Below are 22,917 nucleotides of genomic sequence, written 5' to 3' on the forward strand. Positions count from 1 at the left end.
TTTCTAAAAAATATAAAATATAACGTGCATTGCACGTTTTTTTATACCTAGTATAAAGATAAAGATATATGCACCTTTATAAAAAAGTTGTTATGTTTTCCCTACCTTAAAAAGCATGGTCATTTCCCATATTTTTGCAGTAGTATTCTCAATAATTGATATCTGATTTGTATCTTCACATGTATAGTTGTATTATTGTATATATATTTCATGGTACACGTTTTTTTATACTATATGTTCTATGTATTAGTAACATCCAAGACCTTTCATTGGAGGTAATCTTAAGTAAGTATTAATATTAGAATTGATCAGTCTCTATTAATTATTAGCAAACTAGCCACAAAGTTAAACTTTTTCAAAAGAAAATCTTGTCTTAAAAACACGCAATGTTCCTTTATCTTTGAATGAAGCTAAGTGCATCAAACAGATGTTGTTTCTTTATCTGTATTTTTCTTTGTTGAACTGTCGAATACTCTTCTACCATATTCATTTTCTTACATAGTAAATTTTCTCTCCAATGCCTGTGGTATTCATTGTCTACTCATCTTTTTCTACAAGAAGCAATAATGGCAGCCAAAAAGTCTCATGTTCTGGTTCTGCCCTTGGTGAAGCCATAGCAACTTCTTTTGCTGTTGATGCCTTATTGTTATAGCATCATAGAAATATTTCATCTTGTATTGTGAAAGCTTGCTCTGCCCTTGGCAAGGCCATAGCAACTTTTATTTCTTTGGTTAAGAATTATTTTCTTTTAAGACCCAGGATCATGCAAAAATCTGTTGTGTATTGTAATGTTTGAAAAATTCTCATTCGAGGTTGCAATTGTATTTCAATTGTCGTCTAAATTCCTTCTAGGCTTAATTAGTTTAATTGGTTCATACTGAACTTGATCAAACAAGCCAGCAGTAATTGGAGATGAGAGAGAGAAATTATCTATTATTGTTAATTATATTATTACTATTATAAAGTTCCATTGACTTGAATGGAAACTGACAAATATCTATGAACATTATCATCCTATTAATAAATATTATATTGTTATATTATAGTAAAGATAAGAGCGCAAAAGTATAGTTTATTGGACTGATGATGATCACTGGCTTTCACAATACAACCCACTAGCAGAACTTTTGTACTACTAAATAAAGAAAAACACCATAAAATACAATTTATTTTTCTAATATGGAATAAATTAATGATTAGTTTACTAGTTTCCATAATATTACCTACTACCAATACTTTATATATTGGTTGTATCATTGAAGCATATTCAAAAAGCTAAACAACACCCGCAACAAGTTAGCATATTATTTATATATACAAGTTTGCGTGGACCACTCACCGTTTGTTTTCATAATAAACAATAATACTTCTGCAATTCTCTTCTCTATCTACTTGACTTTCTTCTTGTGCCTTATTCATTATTCACGATTGTCACTCCCTAGCTTCAACATACTTGCTTTGCCGCCAACTCCATTATGGCTGTTGAAATTGTTGCTGGTGCTTTGCTCTCTGCCTCGCTTAAGGTTCTGTTTCAAAGATTGGCCTCTGAGGAGATACCCCAGCTGTTCCAAGGAAAGAAATCCATTCTCAAGCTGCTAGACAAGCTGAACACTAGGATGTTATCAGCTAATGTTCTGCTCAATGATGCTGAGGAGAAGCAACTTCGAAATGACAACGTCAAGAAGTGGCTGTTCAAGCTTCAAGATGTCATCTTTGAAGCCGACGACTTGGTGGACAGAATTGACTATGAAGCTCTGCGATCCAAGCTTGAAGATGATCAATCCAGCAGCAGCACAAGCAAGGTATTTCACCAACTGAAATCTATGTCGCCTTTCTTGTCCACATTTGATAAAACTGTACAACATGATGTCACTGAGATCCTTGATAAACTAGATGATCTTCTCGATCAAAAGGATGCTCTTGGCTTGAGAGAAGTTGCTGAAAACGCACCTTCAAAAAGGCCACCTGCTCCTTTAGTGGAAGAATCTAATGTTTATGGGAGGGATACTGAAAAAGAAACCATTGTTGATTTGTTGCTGAAAGACGACGTTGATGGTGCTACTAAGATTTCTGTCATCCCGATTGTCGGGATGGGTGGTGTTGGCAAAACCACTCTTGCTCAACTTGTTTACGATGATGATCGAGTTAAAAAACATTTTGACCTGAAAGTATGGGTTACTGTGTCTGATGAGTTTGACATTTCAAAGATAACAAAAGAAATCTTTGAGGGAGTCACTTCCAGCAAATGTGATATCGAGAACTCTGAAGACCTTCGAAGAAAATTGAAGGAAGCATTGCAGGGGAAGAAATTTTTGTTTGTTCATGATGATGTTTGGAATGAGTCTTATTCTTTGTGGGACACTTTGAGGAGCTATTTTGATTATGGAGCAAATGGAAGTAAAATTATTGTGACTACCCGAAGCAAAATCGTTGCCTCTACTATGACCACTGGGCATATTCATCATCTTAAAACTTTATTGTATAAAGATTGTTGGAATTTATTTGTTAAACATGCTTTCGGAACTAATGTTGACATCAATGACTTCCCAGATTTGCAAGAACTTGGCAAGAAAATAGTGGGGAAGTGCAAAGGTCTTCCCTTAGCAATAAAATCTCTTGGTGGACTATTGCGCTCTGAACGAAATACTAAAAAATGGGAAGACATACTTAACAGTGACACATGGGAGGAGTTATACAAGAAGGAGGGTTCCATTCTTCCTGCTTTATGGTTGAGCTATCGCCACTTACCTGGACATCTCAAGCAATGTTTTGCGTATTGTTCTATATTTCCCAAAGATTATCAAATTGAAAGAGAAAAGTTGATTTTGTTGTGGATGGCAGAAGGATTTTTGCCACATGATAAAAAATGTAAACGAATTGAAGAATATGGAGAGGAATACCTTCAAGATCTCATGTCAAGGTCATTCTTTCAACGATCGAGTAAAAGAAACTCATGTCTCCAAATGCATGACCTAATACATGATTTAGCTATGTTTGTATCGGATAATTTTTGTTTTAGGTTGGATTTGAGTAATGATTTACTTAGACTTGGAACAAGGACCCGTCATTTGTCATATGTGAAAGGGAAATACGACATCAACAAATTTAAGGGCTTGTATAAAGCCAAGAGCTTGCGTACCGTTCTAGCCTTGCCATTCCAACGTTGGTACGAGATGAATGTGAACTTAGTCTGTGAGGATATGTTGTTCGCTGCAGGGAGTTGTTTAAGAGTACTTTCTTTGAATGAATCTTCTATCAAGAAGTTGCCTCATTCAATTAGTAATCTTAAGCATTTGAGGTACTTGGACTTGTCTTACACTGAAATTGAAGAACTACCTGAGTCAGTTTGTACTTTGTACAATTTACAGACTTTATTGTTATTGGAGTGTGAAATGCTTTGTCAATTACCAAAGAAGTTAGGAAGCTTAATCAACTTGCGATATCTAGAGATTGGCGGTGTACATCTGAAAGAGCTTCCCCATGAAATTAGCAATATGAAGCATTTGTATATTTTATCCGATGTTGTTTTGAGCGATGGAAATAGTGGAGGATTTAAAATGAAAAGGGTAGCAGAGCTTGAGAATTTGCGGTGCATTTCGGGGTTGGAAAATATTAGCGATGCAAGAGAAGCTTTAGAGGCTAATTTGAAGGCTAAGAAAGGTCTTTCAGAATTGACATTGAGCTGGAATGTTAATGCTGGCGTGGCTGATAGTTCGCAAAATGAAAAGGATATACTTGATGCACTTGAACCCCATTCAAACTTGGAGCATCTTATTATTGACAATTACAGAGGTACAACATTCTCGGACTGGATTGTAGACTCTGCATTTGTTAATTTAGTATCAATCAACATTATCGATTGTAAGAATTGTTGTGTTTTACCCCCATTTGGACAGCTAGCGTGTCTCAAAAAGCTTACAATTCAAGGATGCGTTAGCGTGATCTCAATAGGTGATGAGACTCCTCATCACAATGGTCCTCTATTCAGATGTCTAGAGGACTTGAGGATTTCCAATATGTTGGAGTGGAAAGATTGGTCATTTAGTAGTGAAGCCATGCAGCAAGGTCAAATATTCCCTCTTCTTACAACACTTCGTCTGCATAACTGTCCAAAGCTTAATGTTGCCTTACCTGGTTATCTTCCATCCTTGAAAGATGTCTCTATATGGCGTTGTGAACAAATGGTGGTTTGGCTCCCGAGAACTCAACAGACTGTCACAACCCCTCTCTCTCTTGTACATGTATATATAGACAATTGGCCATTGTTGGAATCTGTTCTAGACTTGGGATCACACTCGAAAGTAAGGAGTCTTGAATTGGCATATTCTAAAAGGTTCCTTGGGAACCATAAGCAGTGGGATCTGCATAGACTCTCCTCTTTAAAATCCTTAAGTTTCACATTTTGGGAAGATGATTCCTTTCCCGACGTGGGGCTCCTTCCGACCACTCTGACTAGTCTTGACATTGGGTCATCTCGTAACCTTGAAACCCTAAACGGCAAGGCCCTTCAACAACTTACCTCCCTTAAATCATTGTACATTCAACATTGTAGAAGGCTGCGGTGCTTGCCAGAAGAAGGGCTGCCCACTTCACTTTCTTATTTGGTGATCAATAGATGTCCGTTGGTAAAGCAACGCTGTGAGAAAGGAGGAGAAGATTGGCCTAAGATTCAGCACATAACTAAAGTGGAATTTCTTGAATGAAGAACGTATCAATAAAATGCTGCAATGATCTGTCTAGGTATGTTTTCTTCAATTTTAGATTATTTTACCGATTGCTATTAATTCAATGTTACACCAACAATGAATCCAAATATCAAATTTAGATTAGTTATACTTGTTCATTCAAATTTATTTTAAAATTCATATAAAAATATTGCACATGTGTTAGTTCGCTTCTAATTTTCAAATCTATCCTAACACTAGAATTATTTATTTATTGGTATTTCTTACACAAACCAGAGTTGCGTGTCGGTTGAATTTTAGGTTTCTTATCCTTTAGAATACTCAATTATGTTGCTGTGGATTTCTACTATTTCATACAATTTTGCCAAACAAATCCTTTACACACATTTGGCTTTTGACATCTCGTAAGTGATTGCAAGTGCAGGACTGATCGAAGCCAAAAAGTTTCTACGAAAATCGGAGCATATTCTTCAACATTTTTAGGATTAGAAATGTTTCAGGCTTGGTGCTTGAATGTTTATTTTTTCTTAAGTTTGTTTTAATATACTTTTGTTTCTCAGATCGATTGCCTTTGCTTCAGAACTGAAGCTTTAAAATCAATGAAGAAAGCTCAAGAACATTAAGAAATGCCAGATTGATACAAAGACCAATACAGTGTTGCTAACTGGGAGTGAATTATCAAGGTAATTAGTCTTTTTGATAATTTATATTTCGATTCATAATTATACAAATCTGATATTTCTTTCGTAATTACATTCTCGAAAACAGATGATGGGGCTTTATCTGCATAAGGACTCACGTACTAGGGAAGTTGATACAAGTACCCCTTGGATGATGCTTACTTGGAAGAACTCAACAAAGGTTGCTGTTATTCTTCTGCATAATTTTAATAAATGTTCAAATATTAATCGGTCTGCTTAGTATCTTGATTTGCTTAACAAATGACCTCTCTTGTAAAAGGAATCATCAGCACATGGACAAGAAGAAGAAGTAGTGGCGAAAAAAGACACAAAGAAACATCCTTCTTGAATGAAGATGCCATGAATTGTCAAGGAGTTGTGAACTGAAAACTTTGTTCCGATGACACAATTCAAAGAAAAAGACAGAAGATCCTCAAATGAATACCTCTCAATCAAATTAGCTTTTGCTTTGGACAAAAAATTAAAGTTCTGTAGCAACAACAAGCTTCTGGAATTGGCATTTGGAAAGCAGATCTTCATTATAGACACAAGATTTTATGGTGGTTCTTGACAACTTAGTAAATTTCACGTTATTGTGGCTGCCAAAAAGTTTCATGTTCTGCGGCTCTGCCCGTAGTGTCTGCTGGTTGGGATTATTGCACCTTTAAAAGTGACTCTTAACAGGTCAAATCTGAGCCACTATCTGTATCTCCAACTTTGAAATATTTCATCTTGTATTGTGAAAGCTCACTTGAATTTTTGGTCGTTTCGTTGCCCTCAAAGTCACCAAATGGGCAGCTGCTTTTGATGGCTTCTGTTTTTAATGAACTTGAAGATTGGTGTGAATGCATCTTTGTTTATTGGTTTGTTTGCTCTAATTTTTCATCATTGAAGATTTTGTGTCCCTCACAGTTGAGCAAGAGGGACATTGAGATTTGTAGTTACAGACCTAAATATTTGCCTCTGAGATTTGTATATAATGTTCAATGAAATCTCATTTCATTATGCAAATACTTGTATAATTTCAAATGATTTTCTGCAATTGAGCATCCAAGTCCACCTATATAATTATTTTCCTGCATTGATGATCTGAGTACCCTACAAAAAAAAATTCAAGTATTGTTTATATTTCTGGCTGACTTTATTAGTTAGTTTAGTTAATTGGTCCATACTGAAACCCAATCAATAACTAATGCCATGAATTCTCGAAGCACTTTATCATGTGCTTGCATAAGTTTTTGGGTGAAATCTATAGAAATTGGACTTACTACTTTGTTGCTACTAAGAAGTTCTTTGTTATTATTGTTAATAGTGTAGTATCAATACATTTTTTTCCCAAGGATTATTGGCAACAGTATCTTTTCAAAGAGTTTATGTCGTTATAAAAACACAGAAAAGAGTGAGAAACTTAGTCCCAAGGAATGTTGTACAGCCTAATTTCCTCATTAAACTTGCATACTCGTAGGTAAAATGTCACAATTTACAAAGGCCCAAAATGGACAAATTACTCATCTAGTTAATTTTCATAACAAAGATCAAAGTTACATATGAACAAACATGGAACACCACAAGGTTTCTTTTTAAAAAATGATTAAAGAAGAAAATACAAGATATGAACACATTTCAAGCTGCCACACCATAGAGGAAACGAAAATCACATGAAGTTTTAACAACTCGCATCACAGCTCTGACAAAATGGCAGGAATGTAATGGGACAACTCGGCTGTTAATGATTGAAATCCATTCACAAGCTGTGTGTGGAATTCTTGGTCTTCCTCTCCAATCAGTCTAAAATGTACACGGATGGCACGCTTACAAACAGCCATGAATTCAAGGAGTGCAGCAATGAGCTGCTGTAGTTCCTGAGACCGCAGCCTCGTTGCAGGCTCACCGGACAAGAATGCAGTGCATACACTTAACACTCCACTGTTGACCTGCATTGACACATAAAACTGATCAACTACTGACTGTAGTGCATGTTTAACTAGATTGCATGAATTTTGATATAAAAATCACAAGATGAATAAATCAGTCAACAAAACATACCTGGACCGCCACACTGCCTTGAAGAATTCTTTGAAGGCTTTGCAGACGTGGGAGTTGGTCCCCTTCAGAGCTGCGAGGCTCTTCAAGTTCATTTCGTAATGCAGCTGTTCGAGTTTCAATCATTCCAATTGCATTTTCTACTGGGGAGAACTCGAGTGACTCAGATTTAGTTACCAAGAGCCTATTAACAAGTGCAGGGAAAGAGCCTTCAGTCTGAAGAACAGTTCGTCTCTTCCACTGGTCTTCCAATCCACCTTGAGTCTTTCCATTTTTGGTAAACGGGGTATCAAATAAGAAACGATCAAAGACACGAGCACGGACACTACCTGTTGAAAGAGAGAAGATTCTCTCCCTTCTGCTACCCAAATCTTCATCCTCCATGACTGCATCAACAGCAGTTATTTGAAGATAGCAAACTCCAGGCTGCAACTCATCAGCCTTAACTTGCCTAGAATCGGGAATTATGTGTAGGGTGTGGTTCCCATCCATCCTAGACTCATATATGTGACTTAGCTTCTCCATTATATCACCTAATCGCACATCACGTGGCTCTCGGTATACATATTCCCTTCTGTCCAGCTTTCCAAATCTATCACCATAAAATCCAACCCTATAGTAGGTAGCATCGGTGAATGGGATTGGGCTTGATTCCTGCTCCAGAATCGATTCATAGATACTTGTAAGTAGCGTGTGACATTTGGCCAGCTGTCCATATGCCCTCCTGCTTTTGTAAACTGGAATGACCAGTTCCAAAATGCTTGCGCAGAAATGAAAGAGTTCGGCTTGAGAGAAAAGTTTATTTGCAAGTTGTAGATATTTCACAGCAGAATCAACAGTGAGCTTTGAAGCACCATATCCCTCCACCTCAGCTGCAGATGCTTCCGAGGAGATCTCGCTACTAACCATTGGGCATATTTTACGAAGAGCAGTTATATGATCCTTGCTCCACACACCATCATTTCTAGCCACAAGGGCCTAACACAAATTAACATAAATGTTTCAGAAATATTACCAAATTAATCAGAAACCAGAGACTAAGCCCCCATTGAAAAGAAGAATAATGCTACAGTTGAAACATCAAACAACAAGGCAGGTATGCTGATACTTCAACCTAGAATTTTCAAGTGAAATGTGTCCTCATAGGGCATGTTTACCATTTATTGGTCATTCAAGCCCATATTATCCGGTGAAAATTTGCCTTTTGCTAATCAGCTTATGTGTGTGCATATCATTCTACACATTTTAGGACGAAATAGAACATGCAAATTTCCTTCCATTTGTTTTCTCCTTTAGTAACATCTTGTAGTAAAAATCACCCTTAGAGCCTAAGCACGCCAGTCACTGATAAGCTTTTGGTTTACTCAAGGATGGATATAATAGTTGTAACATACAAGATCTATTTAAAGATTGTATTACAAGCTATAAAGTGTTGTTACCTGCATTACAACCCCAGCAACAGCCACAGCACATTGGGCAGCTTCTGCCCAGGATTGCATTTCCTGATGTGCATCACACAAATGAAGTAACCACATTATGTGAAGATCTGGAACAGGGGCAAATGCCATGGCAAGTTTATAAAAGCTTTCGGCAGCTGCATATCTATCCATAGTCATCATAGATCCCTGAAAACGGTTGCACCCAATTTAGTTCTACAATGATAGATCATAAACGGTTTATTTGTTCGGGCACAAAAACAAAGCTGCAATCAGAATCCAATGGGGGGCATGCTCAGGACTAAGTAAACTATGATGTGAAATGTAGAGGCTAATGGTATAACAAAATTTCCAAGTGACTACAGAATAAAAGCAAATTCAACAACAATCACACGCCTAAATCAATGCAGACATCACTGAACTTACCAAAAGTGAATGTTCCAAACTACCATCAAGGGCAAGAAGAAGACTTTCTGAGAGATATTTCACATCTGACCAGGACCACTTGCTCTCTGTCATTTTTTCTGGGAGGGCCAATAGTGCACTCTCAGAAAGACCACACTCCCTCAACAGACCGGGGCTCTTATCTTCATCTGACATTTCTTCTAAAGATTTTCTAAGACGCCGAGCTTCACCACTCTCTTCTAGTGTCCCATCAGGCTTCATCTGAGTCACTTGCACATCAGACATCAGTTCTGACAATGTAATGATCAGCATGACTCTCAACCTGGCTGTCTGCATAAAGTAATAGAAAGAACTCTGCAAAAAAGGAGGAAAAAATTATTTTTGTCCAAAATGCAGATCATAAGAAGTGTTGCAATGTGAGGAACCTACCCTAACAAGTATCTGGAGCCCAACAACAGCCCTTCTTCTAATGTTGTCATTCCGGAAAACTGCAAGTCGAAGAAGTTGGAAAGTAACTTGTTTTAAGAAACGATCATTCTCTCTTGCCATCAGAGTCGCACCATGAAGGTTGAATACACTGTTGAAGACAGGTAGCAAAGCTTTCCAGAAGGCCAGTGGTTGATTTCGAGAGATGAAGCTCATAAATATGGCTGTGACACAATCAAGTTTTCCATAGTCTGTAGCAATACCATGGGAAGCAGCCATTGTGGAAAACTTCTCAGTAATTTCTAAAACCTGAAGACTAACAGAAGCACTCAAGTTTTCTTCCCAGAGCTCCTGAAAATGGTAAAGTTATTAGCCACCTAAAAGTAAAATATGACTGAACAAATTCAGAATGGGGTTGAAGTACTTTGCTACACAAAACAATCTGCTATTGCAGCAATCTGTAATAAGATAGGCTCAGTTTTTTATTATTGTTTTTTACTATGTTCGTTTTCTGTTTCAAGCTATATTTTAGCATACTAAGATCGTCCCTTGATCTCTAATCTTTGTATTTTTTTCCCATGATTAATACAAAGAAGTTTCTTTTCAAAAATAAAATTAATATGATAATAATAAAGTAAACATACCAGTTTTTGCCTCAATAATGGATGCAAAGATTCTCTAAGAGCCTGAGCAGAAGCTCCAATTCTAGAAGATTGTGCCTGAGCCAGAGCCTCTCTCAATGAATATGGCTGGCTAGGAGAACTTAACTGAGAATTTACTCTTTGCCACAAATATCCATTTTCAGGTGTTCCCTGAGGCTGCATGAGTGGGATTCAACATTAGCGTTATACGTAAAAATGAGTAGCTTCTTACAACTCATGTATCAGGGATTTGGACAATGCACAAAACTACTTAGAAAAAGTAACTAGTACCTACTGTTTGACAATATAAGGATGAACAGATGACCTCAAAACAATCAGTAAGTAATTAAAAAAAACATTATTGATAGACAAAACACTGGAAGCATTGATTTCTTGATTTAAGACCACAATAAATTAACTCACTCTGACTTCTTGTCTTGATGCCTCAGACAGATAATTGTTGATTGCCGGAGAAAGTCTATCAGAGTACTTAGGGGAAGCAGGTGCATCCCCAACAGGACTACGAGAACTAGAACCCATAAGCATGCCATCAGCAGACCTTCTGTGCTGTAAAAATGAATAATAGAAAATCAGTGTCACAGGCAATAGCAAAAGAAAGAGTGAGAATCAACAATAGCTAAATTACTGTACATTGTTAACTTACTTCTCCTATTATTAGAATATTACTTTTACCCAACATGAATAATATATAAAAATATAGCATCCATTCTAATACCATGGTTAAAGGGTATACTTCTGGAAACCTTCTATGCAATAAATGGCTCCATAGTAACAAGTTTTTCCTTTATCATTCTTAGCCAAATGATTAACATTCTTATATTGCATAAAGCCCAAAAGAGGTAATCATGACCAAAAAATGAAACACAAGAAAACAAATGACAGAGAGGACAAAACTCTAAAGATGTGCACATCCAAGTTCAATTGACCCTCCCTTTGAATCAACTCAAGAACTAAGCAAAACCAAAATGTTTGTTTACATGCAAAGAATGTGCATTTAAAGAACAAGGATAACCAAACTTTTGTCATTCTGAGTAGGCCAATTTTCATCGTCAAGTGGCATATATTATTACTCATGTCTCAGTTAAATAAAATTAAGGGGGGGAAATCCTGGATATGGACTAACAACATTTGGAGATCAGAAAGTTATATCATTTGAGGGCCCCACTTTGGTGCATTTTGCCATAATTTAAGCTACCACGTCAATTTTATAAAAACTTGTAGACTTGACAACCATTCAAAATAAGATAGCAAATAAATATAGAAATAAATAAAAAGATTATGTGTATGCATGGTTTATACTTTATAGAACCCAAACAAGTAAACTAAATGACACCAACAGTCAATCACAAGATCAAAGAGGTAAGGGAAATATCAAGGAACCTCAAAAAGACTTAGGCATTCCTCCATGAGTTTGAAAAATAATCTAGTCCTTGCAATGCTCTGCTGCCATGCCTTCACAAGTGATGCATCATCAAGATTGCGTACAATTTGCAAAATAACTATGAGAACTTCACGCTTTTCAACAGCATTAAGGTTGTAAAAAACAGGCATCTCATCCAAAATCTGCATAGACCACATCACTAATTAGTGAACTAATTGGAGATAGAACTTTGATAATTATACGGTATCATAACATAAATCATTTACTGTTCAATAGAGAAATATTAGCTTGAGCAGTTACAATCTAAGAATATCATTGTGAAATACATAGTTGTTTATATGCAGCATTCCCTCATATGGCAAAAAAAAAGCTTCGATGGCACCATTTACCTGGCCAATAAGAGGAAAATACAGTTGCGCAATATATAGTTTATCTTCAGGCTTCTGGTATCGAGCATCAAATTCATGCTTGCACATAAGGACCACCAGAATTCTAGCAGCCTACACAGACAGGCTTATATGATTACAAATTACAACAGAAATAAAACTATGTAACTGCATCTCACATAAAACTTATTACACTACAAGGGTACATAAACAAGCCAGGGTCAAAGGTACTGGAAGAGTATACATATGCATCCTCCCACACGCAGATTATCCATTTAAACTTTCTTTACCTTTCCACGTAAAGACAAGTCATCATGATCCCAAGTAAGGAAAAGCTCTTGAATTAGGACAGATGAGAGGTAGTTCCTAAAACATAAACATTGTTATCAGCATATTAAAATCAAAAGATTAGCAAGATAGGAGTTAATTACTACACTAAGACCCCAAATTTATCTGGAGTTCTAGAATTAAGTGCAACTGCAAGCTAGTTGAGGGGTATGCAACAACAAATAAATTTGATTAAAGTACCTATCTGAAGGGTCTCTCCCAGGCATTTCAACAAAAAGATCATGATCACATATGATCTGCAAAAATGAGAGCTTGCAATCATGGAGAGGAGGCTGGCAAACTCCAGAAAACTTGTCCAGGTACAACGACACCTGCAGTGGTTAGAAAATTTAAAATATCTCAGCACCTCACACATTCAGCAACAACATATTATTTGCAAACTCCATAAAAGGCCAAATGACGTAATTTTCTTGCTGTGCATGGTCTTTTCTCATTACATTATTTCTTCCCTTACCTGACTTTCATGGTTTAATTCAACTGACTCCACCCAACAACAGCAGAAATAACAACCAATAATAGTAGCAACAAAAGAAAATATTTATATATATGTATATATATTAGAAATAGGGAGCACATATCTGTACAAACTGTAATGCAATCATGTGGCTCAACCCTACCTCTACTACAGGAAAAAAATGCAGCTTCCATTAAAACAAAATAAAAGCAGAAAGCATACCAATTCAAAAACCTGGCGAGGTTCAATAATCAATAGAAGATCATAACAGAAGAAGGCCAAACTACTGTTCAAGCGTTTTGCCAAACTTAACCCCTTCTTACAGCGCTCATGTACTTCGGTCAGCAGGCAATCATACAACTGCATAATACATCTGAATACACCTTCCTTAAGTTGCATAGGTGGGATATCTTCACCTGCACCGTGAAAGAAACTTACATATTAAAGAAACAAGAAAAGGAAGAAGGAATTTCCCTGGACACATGTTTTCACTGCAACTTACCTAATGGAAGACTATGATAGAAAAGACGAGTCTTTTCCAATGCCATTGACTTGACAATAAGCTCAAGAAAAAACCAAGCCATGGCTAAAACATCATCATATACTGGTCCAACACGATAACCTTTAGCCTGCAGAAAAATCACATACATTAAATTAGAAGAAAAAATTGAGCAAAAATAAAAAAAACATATACAAGGCTAATATAGCAATTCCTGCGCGCATATAGAACTGGCCATCACAACATACAAAAAGAAATTGAAATACTACATAAGAGGATCAGAACCAAAAAATAGGGGCTTCTTCATTTCACTTAATTATTTTTTATCAATTTCTCTCTTCATTTTTAATTTCTGTTTGGACTGGATGACACCTTGAAAAAGTAGAACATGTGCTGTTACAGACAAATATCATAAGCATATTAATACTGCTAGCAACTGCTCCCGCTGAGATATCATGTGTTTCTCATAAAGAAATTCACTATCATGTGGCAGATATCAAATTTAGACCCCTACTTGTCAGAAGGTAGCTGCAACCTGGAAGATTTCTCCAATATCTTCAAAAGAGAATTGCTCAACCCCAACAGTTTTACAAAAGTTCATTTAACTAAGCCATCTCACACTTGATAATGCAGTAAAACAGACAGCTGCAAATTTCTGAACAGAGATTACAACCTCTATAAATAGCAATTTTACTGCTTGCCAGACGTCGAAACTACGTGGTCAAACCACATAATGACAGAAAAATCAATCAACACAACTAGTCGAGTATAAGGCCTAATTTTTTGAAACTAGAATCCCCCCTAACCCTACAATATCTGGGGGCCTAATTGAGTATTAGAGAACACAATGTAAAGGAAATATTAACAGTAATAACCAAGAAAATCACATGCTATACAGTGGATGATGAAGAACTAGCCTCACCTTACTTCGAGCCAGGCTTCCCCAAACAGTGGATAAACCAGGATAAACAGGAGGCTGACGACCCCCAAAGTCATCAAATGCGTAATCAACATAGTTGACCAAAAAATGGTTTCTTTCAGCATCATCAACTGACTCCTGCTGCACCCTACAGAAAATCTTCCAAACAATGTCAAGCGAATCCAGAATCAACCGAAAAAACTTGGACATACAAGAACATATAACAATACATGTATGATGTATCCATATATTTCTCTCTGCATCTCAAATACATCTGATGGTCAAAACTCAAAAACTTCTGTCTCAAGCAGAGATACCAGTATTTTCTTTGCAGAAGAAATTACTTTGCATTTTATAATCAGTTTGGAGCAATGTTAAGACAGAGAACTAAATAACAGACCTGGTAACGATATTAACCATGGCTCTGAAAGCTGCAACCTGAAGACAGTGGGAAATAAATTATAGCAGACAACAACACCCAATACAAATAATTTAAAAGAAAAAATATGTTCTTGTTGCGCTCAATCAAAGTTGTAAGTAAATGATAACGACGCCAAAGTCATCAAGACAACTACAAAAATGAGTCCTGAAGATTTGACGTCTTTGGAGAAAGAAATCAGGGGGAAGTTCAACTTTGGGTAGCACTTAGGTTAAAGTGTTGAAGAGTTTAAGAATTCTGCTTCTGCTACCTTATTAACAATTTGGAAGGTCTTACACTAGACTAATTTTTAGTTTGTTACTAATTGTTGATGACCTCATATCAATTTTAGAGAATTCTTTGTTCCCTCTGCTTTGTAAGCTCTTAATATTACTTTTTTTTTAATTTTTGGCCCTGGCAGTTCAACTGGGAGACCTCCCAGTGGACCCAAGTTTTTGAGTTTATGGGGATTCGAACCTCGAAGCAATGCCTACCAGCACTATCCGACATTCCTCCTAACCACTAGACCACCCCTTGGGGTTGTAAGCTCTTTATACTACAAATAGATCATTTATTAATAACTAAAAAATTGAGTCCTGAGACCCCATGAATTTAGTAGTGTATTTATTAATAACTGACCTGGAGTGTTTCTCCACCATTGCCTATAAGATGGAGAAGCATATTCAAAATAGGATGAAGAAATTGAAGCAAAGCAGTGGAATCAACATTCTTCAAACTGTTAATAGCCTGCAAGCAACATTAACACAATCTTAAATCACAATGTTCCATAAGCCTTGAAATCATATTAAAGAATCTACAGAGTATTCTGTGACCTGACCATCCCATTACTAACAAGACAAATATATGAAACTAAATTAATACATGTGCAATGAAATAGATTCTGAGAAACAGCTTCTTAGAAAATGATATGTAATAAAAATATATATATATATAAAGTAAAACTTTTATGGCACTCAAACTTTTATGGCACTCAAAATTCATTGCCGGAGAATACTATAAAGTAAGTCTATAATTAACTACCAGATCCGAACAACTGCCAACCTCAATCACCAACCTATTAAGTGGAACTAGTAGAATACTCTATACTACTGTATTGATTAAGATCCTTTGGAAGAGAAATATTCACAAATTTGAACCTTCTCAACTAGAAGTGGCGTTTGTTCTATAGCGACCAAATCTTAGAGACAGATTTTTTTCTCAGTTCGGTAAATGTTTAAAGAAAAGAGTAAAGGAAAATGGAAAATAATATTTCTTATAAAGATTAAAAAAATAAAACATACTATTACAATGAATTATTACCTCAAGAAGTTCAGAACCCCAAGGTGGGCTTGTTCGAAGAGTATGCCTATCATACTCAAGAAAAAAATCTCTAATGCGTTCATTGATGGGATACAATGATGAACAAAGTCTTAAGCGCAATCTAAAGACATTCTTTCCATCCTCCAAATAATCAAGCCTCTCCTACGATGGAGAAAACAGGTAATAAAATAAGGCATTCCAGAAACTCATGAATTAAAAACAAAAAGTGTAACACATCATAAGCTCAAATAGTATCTAGAGCATACCCTGCCAGTATCCTGAAGATAATGCGGAACCAACTCTTTCATAATTGGCAAAGAAATCTCAGACCGCATCCTGAGCAAAACCATATCGGTTGTGAGAAATCATAAAAGAGAGAGAGATAGTCAAACACACTAATTATATGATTTCACAGGAGAAGAGAAAGAGTATCAAGGCCATGAAATGTAGGCATATAACACCCTTCTTTGATTAATTTCAAAGTAATAAATAAAGTGACTGCACATAATGAAACAAATTTATTTTCACATATATGATCTGATGCTTGGAAAGAACTATTCAAATGTTATTGGTTTCCCATGGGCAATCATACCAGCTAAGCAATTATTTCACCGAAGTGCATTTTGTATTCAACCACAGGAGTTGGTTAAAAAATAAGATTTATTATCAAGTCAATATGCATAAATGATCAAAATATAGAATGAAGTCAGATTTTGATTAAAAGTACACCATATTGCATCGAATAAAACTGATCAAATCCCATGCAGAATTCAAGGCTATGATCATGCCCAGGTGAGTTTCCAGTATCAAACAAATATAAACCAAAATACATCTTAAGTAGCCAAAGTGGCCATTATAAGCTATAGCCACCCCATTACCAACACTCACCGCAAGCTCTAATGATCTAAGTTGTATTTCACGCAAAATGCAATGTTAACTCTTAATGATAGAAGAGGGAAAAAAGCATATCGTAAACATAAGTTTATTTTCATGTTCCAGTATGAAGAAGAAAAGAATGAAGAACAAGAAATAAAATCGGCAAGACTTAGACATACTGAGCATGTGTGGATAATGGGAGCGCTGCATATCCAATTACTACCTGGAAAATGCATGGAAAACTTAATTATTTAAATGAAACTGAAACAACCTGACAAAGTTAACTGTAGAGGAAGGTAGATAAAATAAAACTTCGTATCAGATAGATGTTGAATCTTACAGGCTTTGGAGCCTCCAATTTTGTTTGAAGGTCAACATGGAAAAAAGTGAACAAAAGATGATGAGTTGGTGTCCAGGTAGCAGGAAGGGACAGTTTAATCTCATCATGGTAGCTGGCCACCCTAGCACTAACAGCAACTTGAGTATGAGCCGACCTCTGAAGTGTTGCCCCGTGCTCCTTTGGATACATTGCCTACTCACATGTGTTCACGACTAAGCTAAATATTGTTGAAAAGAAAACTGATTTTTGTAAACACAAGTCCTCGTGTTTACCTCTAATGGTTGTCTACGAATATCAGTGTCATCCTCTCTAAGCTCAACCCGCACAAACATATTCCTCTTCCGACTTAAACTAACAGTCAAGGGATATACATAGAGAAAATGAAAAAGCTGCAAAAAGGGCTCATTTCTTGTTGTAGTACGGAAGTCGAAAGCTTGGAACTGGAAGTCAACCAATACAGTAATTTAATTTAGTGGGAACAGAATGCATTACCTAAAATATAGTGAAGACATAAAATGCCATTCATCATAATAGATGTAGACATAAATTATCACAATCATTTATATGATGCACACATTTGAGAATGAAATTTTAAATAAAATAATAATAATAAATAAATCAACCAGATAGGCAGATAGTAGATACGCATAAATCTGTCTTATAGCAAGTGATGGTTTGAGTTCAAGGGGAAAAAAAGCAGCAAAACAGCATCATACTTACATCATCAGCACCGAAATCCTGATTTCTTTGAACATTTGATCCATTTCCAGAAATTTCTTTGGCTTCAAAAGAATTCCACTTAGAGTTACTACCATGGGGCCCATCTGAACCATTACTGGTATGCTTTCCATATGCAGAGTCAGAGATGCGATCTGCTGGATCATCTGTGGTCAGACTACCACTTTCTGATATATTTTCCAAGTCAGCATGATCAATTTGGTGCTTCTCGATCTCCAGTCTCAAAACGCCTTTTACAGGTTTGTGAATTTTGCGTTTAGGATCCTACACAACACAGGAAAACCATACAAATTAATGAAACATAATACATTAATAAGAACTGGGATTACGTATTACACTATAAAAAGAAACTAAAACTATATGAAAACATGAGTTGATGCATGCTGTACCTGGAGTGAGTCCTCAGTGTAGCTCTCTTTAACTTTATTTAAGTTTGATATCTCCACTATAACAGAGCTTCCAGTTGAATAACCCAGCTTCCCATCTAGTGTAACTTTTGCACTAGGCTCAAAAACACCCTCATGAGAACTTGTTCCAGACACACTCGGAGCAAGTGGACTGCTTGGGGAGGCAGACCCACCAGAAGCTGCAGTAATGCTGTTATCAAATAATGAAACAATAGCCCAGGCGAAGGACTCTTTGTAAGGCATTATTTGGGACCACACCTGCAATTTTTGCTTCTCTCTCTCAGTCAAGTGAACCTGTTCGGGTGAGTAAAATCATCAGTTATATAAATAAGATTTTGACCAAATTTGAACATGGATACTCATATACAATTATACACATACACGCACAACCACAGGCAGACATATGAACCGATCCCACCCAAATAAAATATGGAACATGTTTTTGTATTTTGTCCTAGAATGACGAGTGGGAACATTATTGTTTCTTTCAACCAAAAAGCAAAAGTAAGTTTTGGTTGTGGCACACATGTTCTACATCCTGATCTCCACACTTCATTCTAAATTCCGATCACTTAATTTTTTGTGACACGCAGCCTATCAATATTCTTAGACAAATGAATAATAAAGTTTTCTTTCTTCCTTTGTCTAATTAGAGAAGTTTCCTGAGAGTTATAGTTGTTAGGTGGTGCATTATTTGGAAGCTTCTCCAAATGCTCTTCTATTGAAAAACAGCTCAATGTTGCAATGATATTTTGAATTCTTAATGACCATTCAAGCTTTGAAGATAAAATTGCAGCTACATGTCCTATGGTGTCAAATTCCTTTTTATTGGAAAAAAACCTTAAGGAGTGCATCAGCTAAATTCCATGCATTGAGACTCGTAGGATAATAACAAATTAAAAGTAGGAGCACTTGGACATTCACATACTGGCTCTTTGCGAGAATAGACTGAAGGTGTTACCCCGCCTTCTTCTGTAACATGCCTTTCTAACTGAATTAGCAGACAGACTGATGCAGATGGAGCATCTAAATGAAAGATTCCACGAGATTCAGATGAAACATTTGCCTGAAAAAACCACATCTTAAATATTCAGATGTTGCAGGAAAGGGGAAAAAACAAAAAGAAATTGGCTGGGTGAGGAGGGGAGGGGAGGGGAATAAGAATAAAAGTTGCTACAATGCCCTTACAACTTACATCTTGCATTTCACTGGGTAGCACACGGAAATGGAAATCTTCAGACAATTTTTCTCTTCTATCCCTATTGTATAAGCAAATTGTACCGGAAAATGGCTCTATAAAATATATACACACATATATAGAGAAAGAGAGTAATAGCGGTCAGAATTTACCAAATACAACTTAAAATTTGCAGCTAATGACATGAAATCACGAATATTGTTAGCCAAAAAGCAACTTGTCAAGAATATAGCACCAGAATATAAAGTGCTTACCAACTAGTCCAGCTTGGAATGATAAGGATAGAACTTTCACAGAAATCTTCAATCCACTGAAACAACCAAAAGGATGGGAAAGTGGATAACCAGATCAGCATGAAAAAAAGTACAAATAAAAGGTTGACCAAAATTTCTACTGAGCAACAAAATTCTGGTAATTCCATACTGTGATATAGGAGTTTCTGGAATCCTTTGACCAAATATCAGTGATCTTTCATTTTCCCAGTCAAAAGCCGGTTCGTAAGCTGGTAGTGGGGATTGACCAAAATGCTGCAAATATTTTTTTGATTAACAAATCATCAATCCTGAAGTACACTAGAATGAAGCTAGATGTATGATAATTGCTACAATAATCCAGTAGAAACAAGATCAAAACCAGTAAAACCTTTAAAGTATTCGATAGTGATGAGTCAGAAGCAGTAGCCTCAATAAACTGCCTTCCTGAGGTACTTGGCACATCATCATCAGTGGTGTCTTCAGTCTTTGTTCGCCTTGCATTAGCAAGACGCATTTCTGTAAGGGGGTTGAAGAAATTTGTATAACGAATACGAAGTTAGAAAACCAATTCCGTGTTGGCACGCAATACTTCCCTTTTCTTTAAATTGTGTGGTTTATAAGACTAATCAGCCAATAGTGGCAGAGAAAACGTTATATTTATATTGTACCATAATTTCTGCAGCAGTAGCACTACACACACACACACACCATCATTATTCTAATTTGCATTTGCAAAAATAAAACTTCTAAGGCACAAATAAATTAAACAAATCGTAGTACCACAGACAAAAGAGTTGTCTTTTCATTACGAAAAACAAGCTATAGTTTCTTTCTTTTTACTAATTTAATAGAACACTAGAATAAAGCCTTCAACTGTATAAACTCATGGTGCAGAAACTAGCCACTCTACCTAACAGCTTATTAAGTACACTGTTAACCACATGTTACACTACCAAACTAGTAATAGTTAGGATTCTTACAATTTTATCACCGATTATAGTCTCAAGAGAAGAATGAGCATCATCTAAACGCTTGAATTTTAATTAAGTTACTAAATTCCTACTTTAACAACAAGCTAACTGTACTTATTTACTAGAGAGTCAAAGAAGGGTTTTACCTGTCTCAATGTCAGTATCAGGACCTTCATAAATCTGGTTCTGAAACGACACAGGAGCAACACTCTCATAGTGACCATACTTGTTCTCATCCTTAACCAAATCAGCAGTATAACACTGAACCAACTCCTTCATATGCGGCCACTGCTCCAAATTCTCCTCAGACTGAAAGAAAACCCAAATAAACATTTCCAAATTCAAACTCAATAACCAAATGCAATTCTTCATAAACAATCAAGAACACCTTTGGGAGCAAAATCCAGATAAACAAATCCAAAAGAAAACCAAATGCATTTCTTGATAAGCTTTCCAAAACCCTTTTCGAAGCAAAACCCAATGCATTACCTTGTTCTGCCATTTAGTGGTCGCCGAAGTGGAATCCCGGCGAGGCCGGAGGTGCAACATTGCAGATCTAGGGTTTGGTTCTTCGAAACGATAATGGGTTATTTTCTTTGCTCCTGTCAAACTTTGATTTTATAAAAGCTTAGCTTTAATGGCAAAGTAAATACTAATAAACTCCTCCGTTGAAGAAAAAACCCATTTAGTGGGATATTTGGTAGATCTAACTAAACTCCATATTGAAGCAAAATATTATACAAATTTTGACCCAAAAAAAATGCATGAAAGAGAAAGAAAGGACTTAGCTCAAGCTCAAAGCTTTAAGCTTTAAGCATCAGACTCAGACCAAAGTGAGCTAAGAATGACCAGAAGAGCACAGCACACAAGTCAAAATAGAGTCCAAGGAGAGAAAAAAGCCATTGTTGGGTTATTACAACTTTATTCTAAATTTAGTTTTTTCTTTATTTTTTAAATTAAATAAATAAAAAATTAGAAAAAGGGGTTGTTTTTATTTTATCTTATTTTTAAAAAAAATGTTATTAATTTACAATATTTTGCTTCTAAGAAAAGTAAAATTTGTACTGTGTTTTTTTGGTTTTATATGTATACTTTTTTATCACTTTCTGACCTAATACACCTTCCAAGTAAAGCTACAGCTCAGCAGCTTGGATATCCAACATTGTTATATACAATATTATATTTAAGGTTTTGCTTTAAATATATAAAAATGTATATTAATATGTATAAATATATATATAGATGTATTGATATGTGTGTTGGTTGGAAAATAATGTTGGACTTGGAGTAAAAATAGTAGAGTATTGTCATTAATAGCAACTTTTTTCTGTAATTATCTTTACAGATAATTGTAATGGATTAGGAATCAAATCTCTTTTTTGTATATTAATATTATCCTTTTTCATTTTTAAGGGTCTTGCTTCTTTTTTAAGGATTTTTTTTAAGAAAAATACAAGTTTGTTGGAATTTAAAGGACCAAGTGATGTTTTGTGTTAAAAAATAAAAATAATTGAATCTTATTAGGGTTATTATTATGGTGAAAGAGAAGCTTTTCTCATTTGTTTATCTAAAAAAATTACATTCATTAATATATTTTTTGAAGAAAAATCAAATATGTGCTTGGTATTTTGTCCAATGATTCCATGGCAACCAAATTTGTATAAATTGATTAAAAATATACTCCAAAAGTCTTCAACATTAGAAAATGACAATGAGTATTAAAAATTTCTATGTGAAAATAAACGTTTTTGCATGATAAAGTTTAAAAAACAAAATGGTTGTTGAGTAATTGAAATAATTTTAAAATAAAATAATTTTGATAAATATTGTATTTGTATAACAATATCTCTTCTTGTTAGTAATATAAAAATGGTGTAAAATTTTCTATAAAAATCATATATTGGCTTTGATTTTTTTTTCGTGTGAGGATTTAGGGTTTTTATTTTATTTTGTATCTTACCAAATAAAAAAATATTAAAATAATAGATTCTTTACAAGTATATTAAGATAAAAAAAAAACACTGATTATTTCTTATGAGCATTGCACTTATAGTTTTAATATTATTACATT

At 35.5% G+C, this 22,917-nt stretch overlaps 2 protein-coding genes across 5 annotated transcripts; one reads left to right on the forward strand and one right to left on the reverse strand.

Moving 5' to 3' along the window:
* The first annotated feature begins 1,310 nt into the window (after positions 1–1,310).
* LOC133829901 (putative disease resistance RPP13-like protein 1) lies at positions 1,311–6,376 on the forward strand. Of its 4 annotated transcripts, none has more exons than XM_062259742.1 (5): positions 1,311–3,792; positions 3,897–5,089; positions 5,246–5,368; positions 5,454–5,546; positions 5,646–6,376. In XM_062259742.1, the coding sequence occupies exons 1-2, from the start codon at positions 1,476–1,478 to the stop codon at positions 3,935–3,937; spliced, it is 2,358 nt and encodes a 785-aa protein (XP_062115726.1). In that variant the 5' UTR covers positions 1,311–1,475; the 3' UTR covers positions 3,938–5,089; positions 5,246–5,368; positions 5,454–5,546; positions 5,646–6,376. The 4 variants fall into 4 exon arrangements, with proteins under 4 accessions (XP_062115726.1, XP_062115725.1, XP_062115724.1 ...); XM_062259741.1 differs by having other exon boundaries at positions 3,897–4,740; positions 5,110–5,368; XM_062259740.1 differs by having other exon boundaries at positions 3,897–4,740.
* Positions 6,377–6,773: 397 nt separating this feature from the next.
* On the reverse strand, positions 6,774–21,682 carry LOC133829896 (guanine nucleotide exchange factor SPIKE 1). Its single transcript, XM_062259725.1, has 30 exons — positions 21,336–21,682; positions 20,993–21,155; positions 20,264–20,391; positions 20,045–20,148; positions 19,876–19,931; positions 19,619–19,716; positions 19,352–19,489; positions 18,406–18,717; positions 17,999–18,280; positions 17,551–17,718; positions 17,279–17,470; positions 17,118–17,161; positions 16,329–16,398; positions 16,063–16,224; positions 15,382–15,489; positions 14,725–14,762; positions 14,328–14,472; positions 13,409–13,535; positions 13,129–13,322; positions 12,633–12,763; positions 12,395–12,470; positions 12,108–12,218; positions 11,718–11,900; positions 10,740–10,883; positions 10,320–10,493; positions 9,679–10,026; positions 9,271–9,603; positions 8,848–9,033; positions 7,412–8,386; positions 6,774–7,299 (listed from the first exon to the last, which is right to left on the reverse strand). The coding sequence occupies exons 1-30, from the start codon at positions 21,393–21,395 to the stop codon at positions 7,045–7,047; spliced, it is 5,505 nt and encodes a 1,834-aa protein (XP_062115709.1). The 5' UTR covers positions 21,396–21,682; the 3' UTR covers positions 6,774–7,044.
* Between the last annotated feature and the right edge of the window lie 1,235 nt (positions 21,683–22,917).

This window comes from Humulus lupulus, chromosome 4 (genome assembly GCF_963169125.1).
Source record: "Humulus lupulus chromosome 4, drHumLupu1.1, whole genome shotgun sequence".
In the NCBI taxonomy this organism is placed as follows: domain Eukaryota; kingdom Viridiplantae; phylum Streptophyta; class Magnoliopsida; order Rosales; family Cannabaceae; genus Humulus; species Humulus lupulus.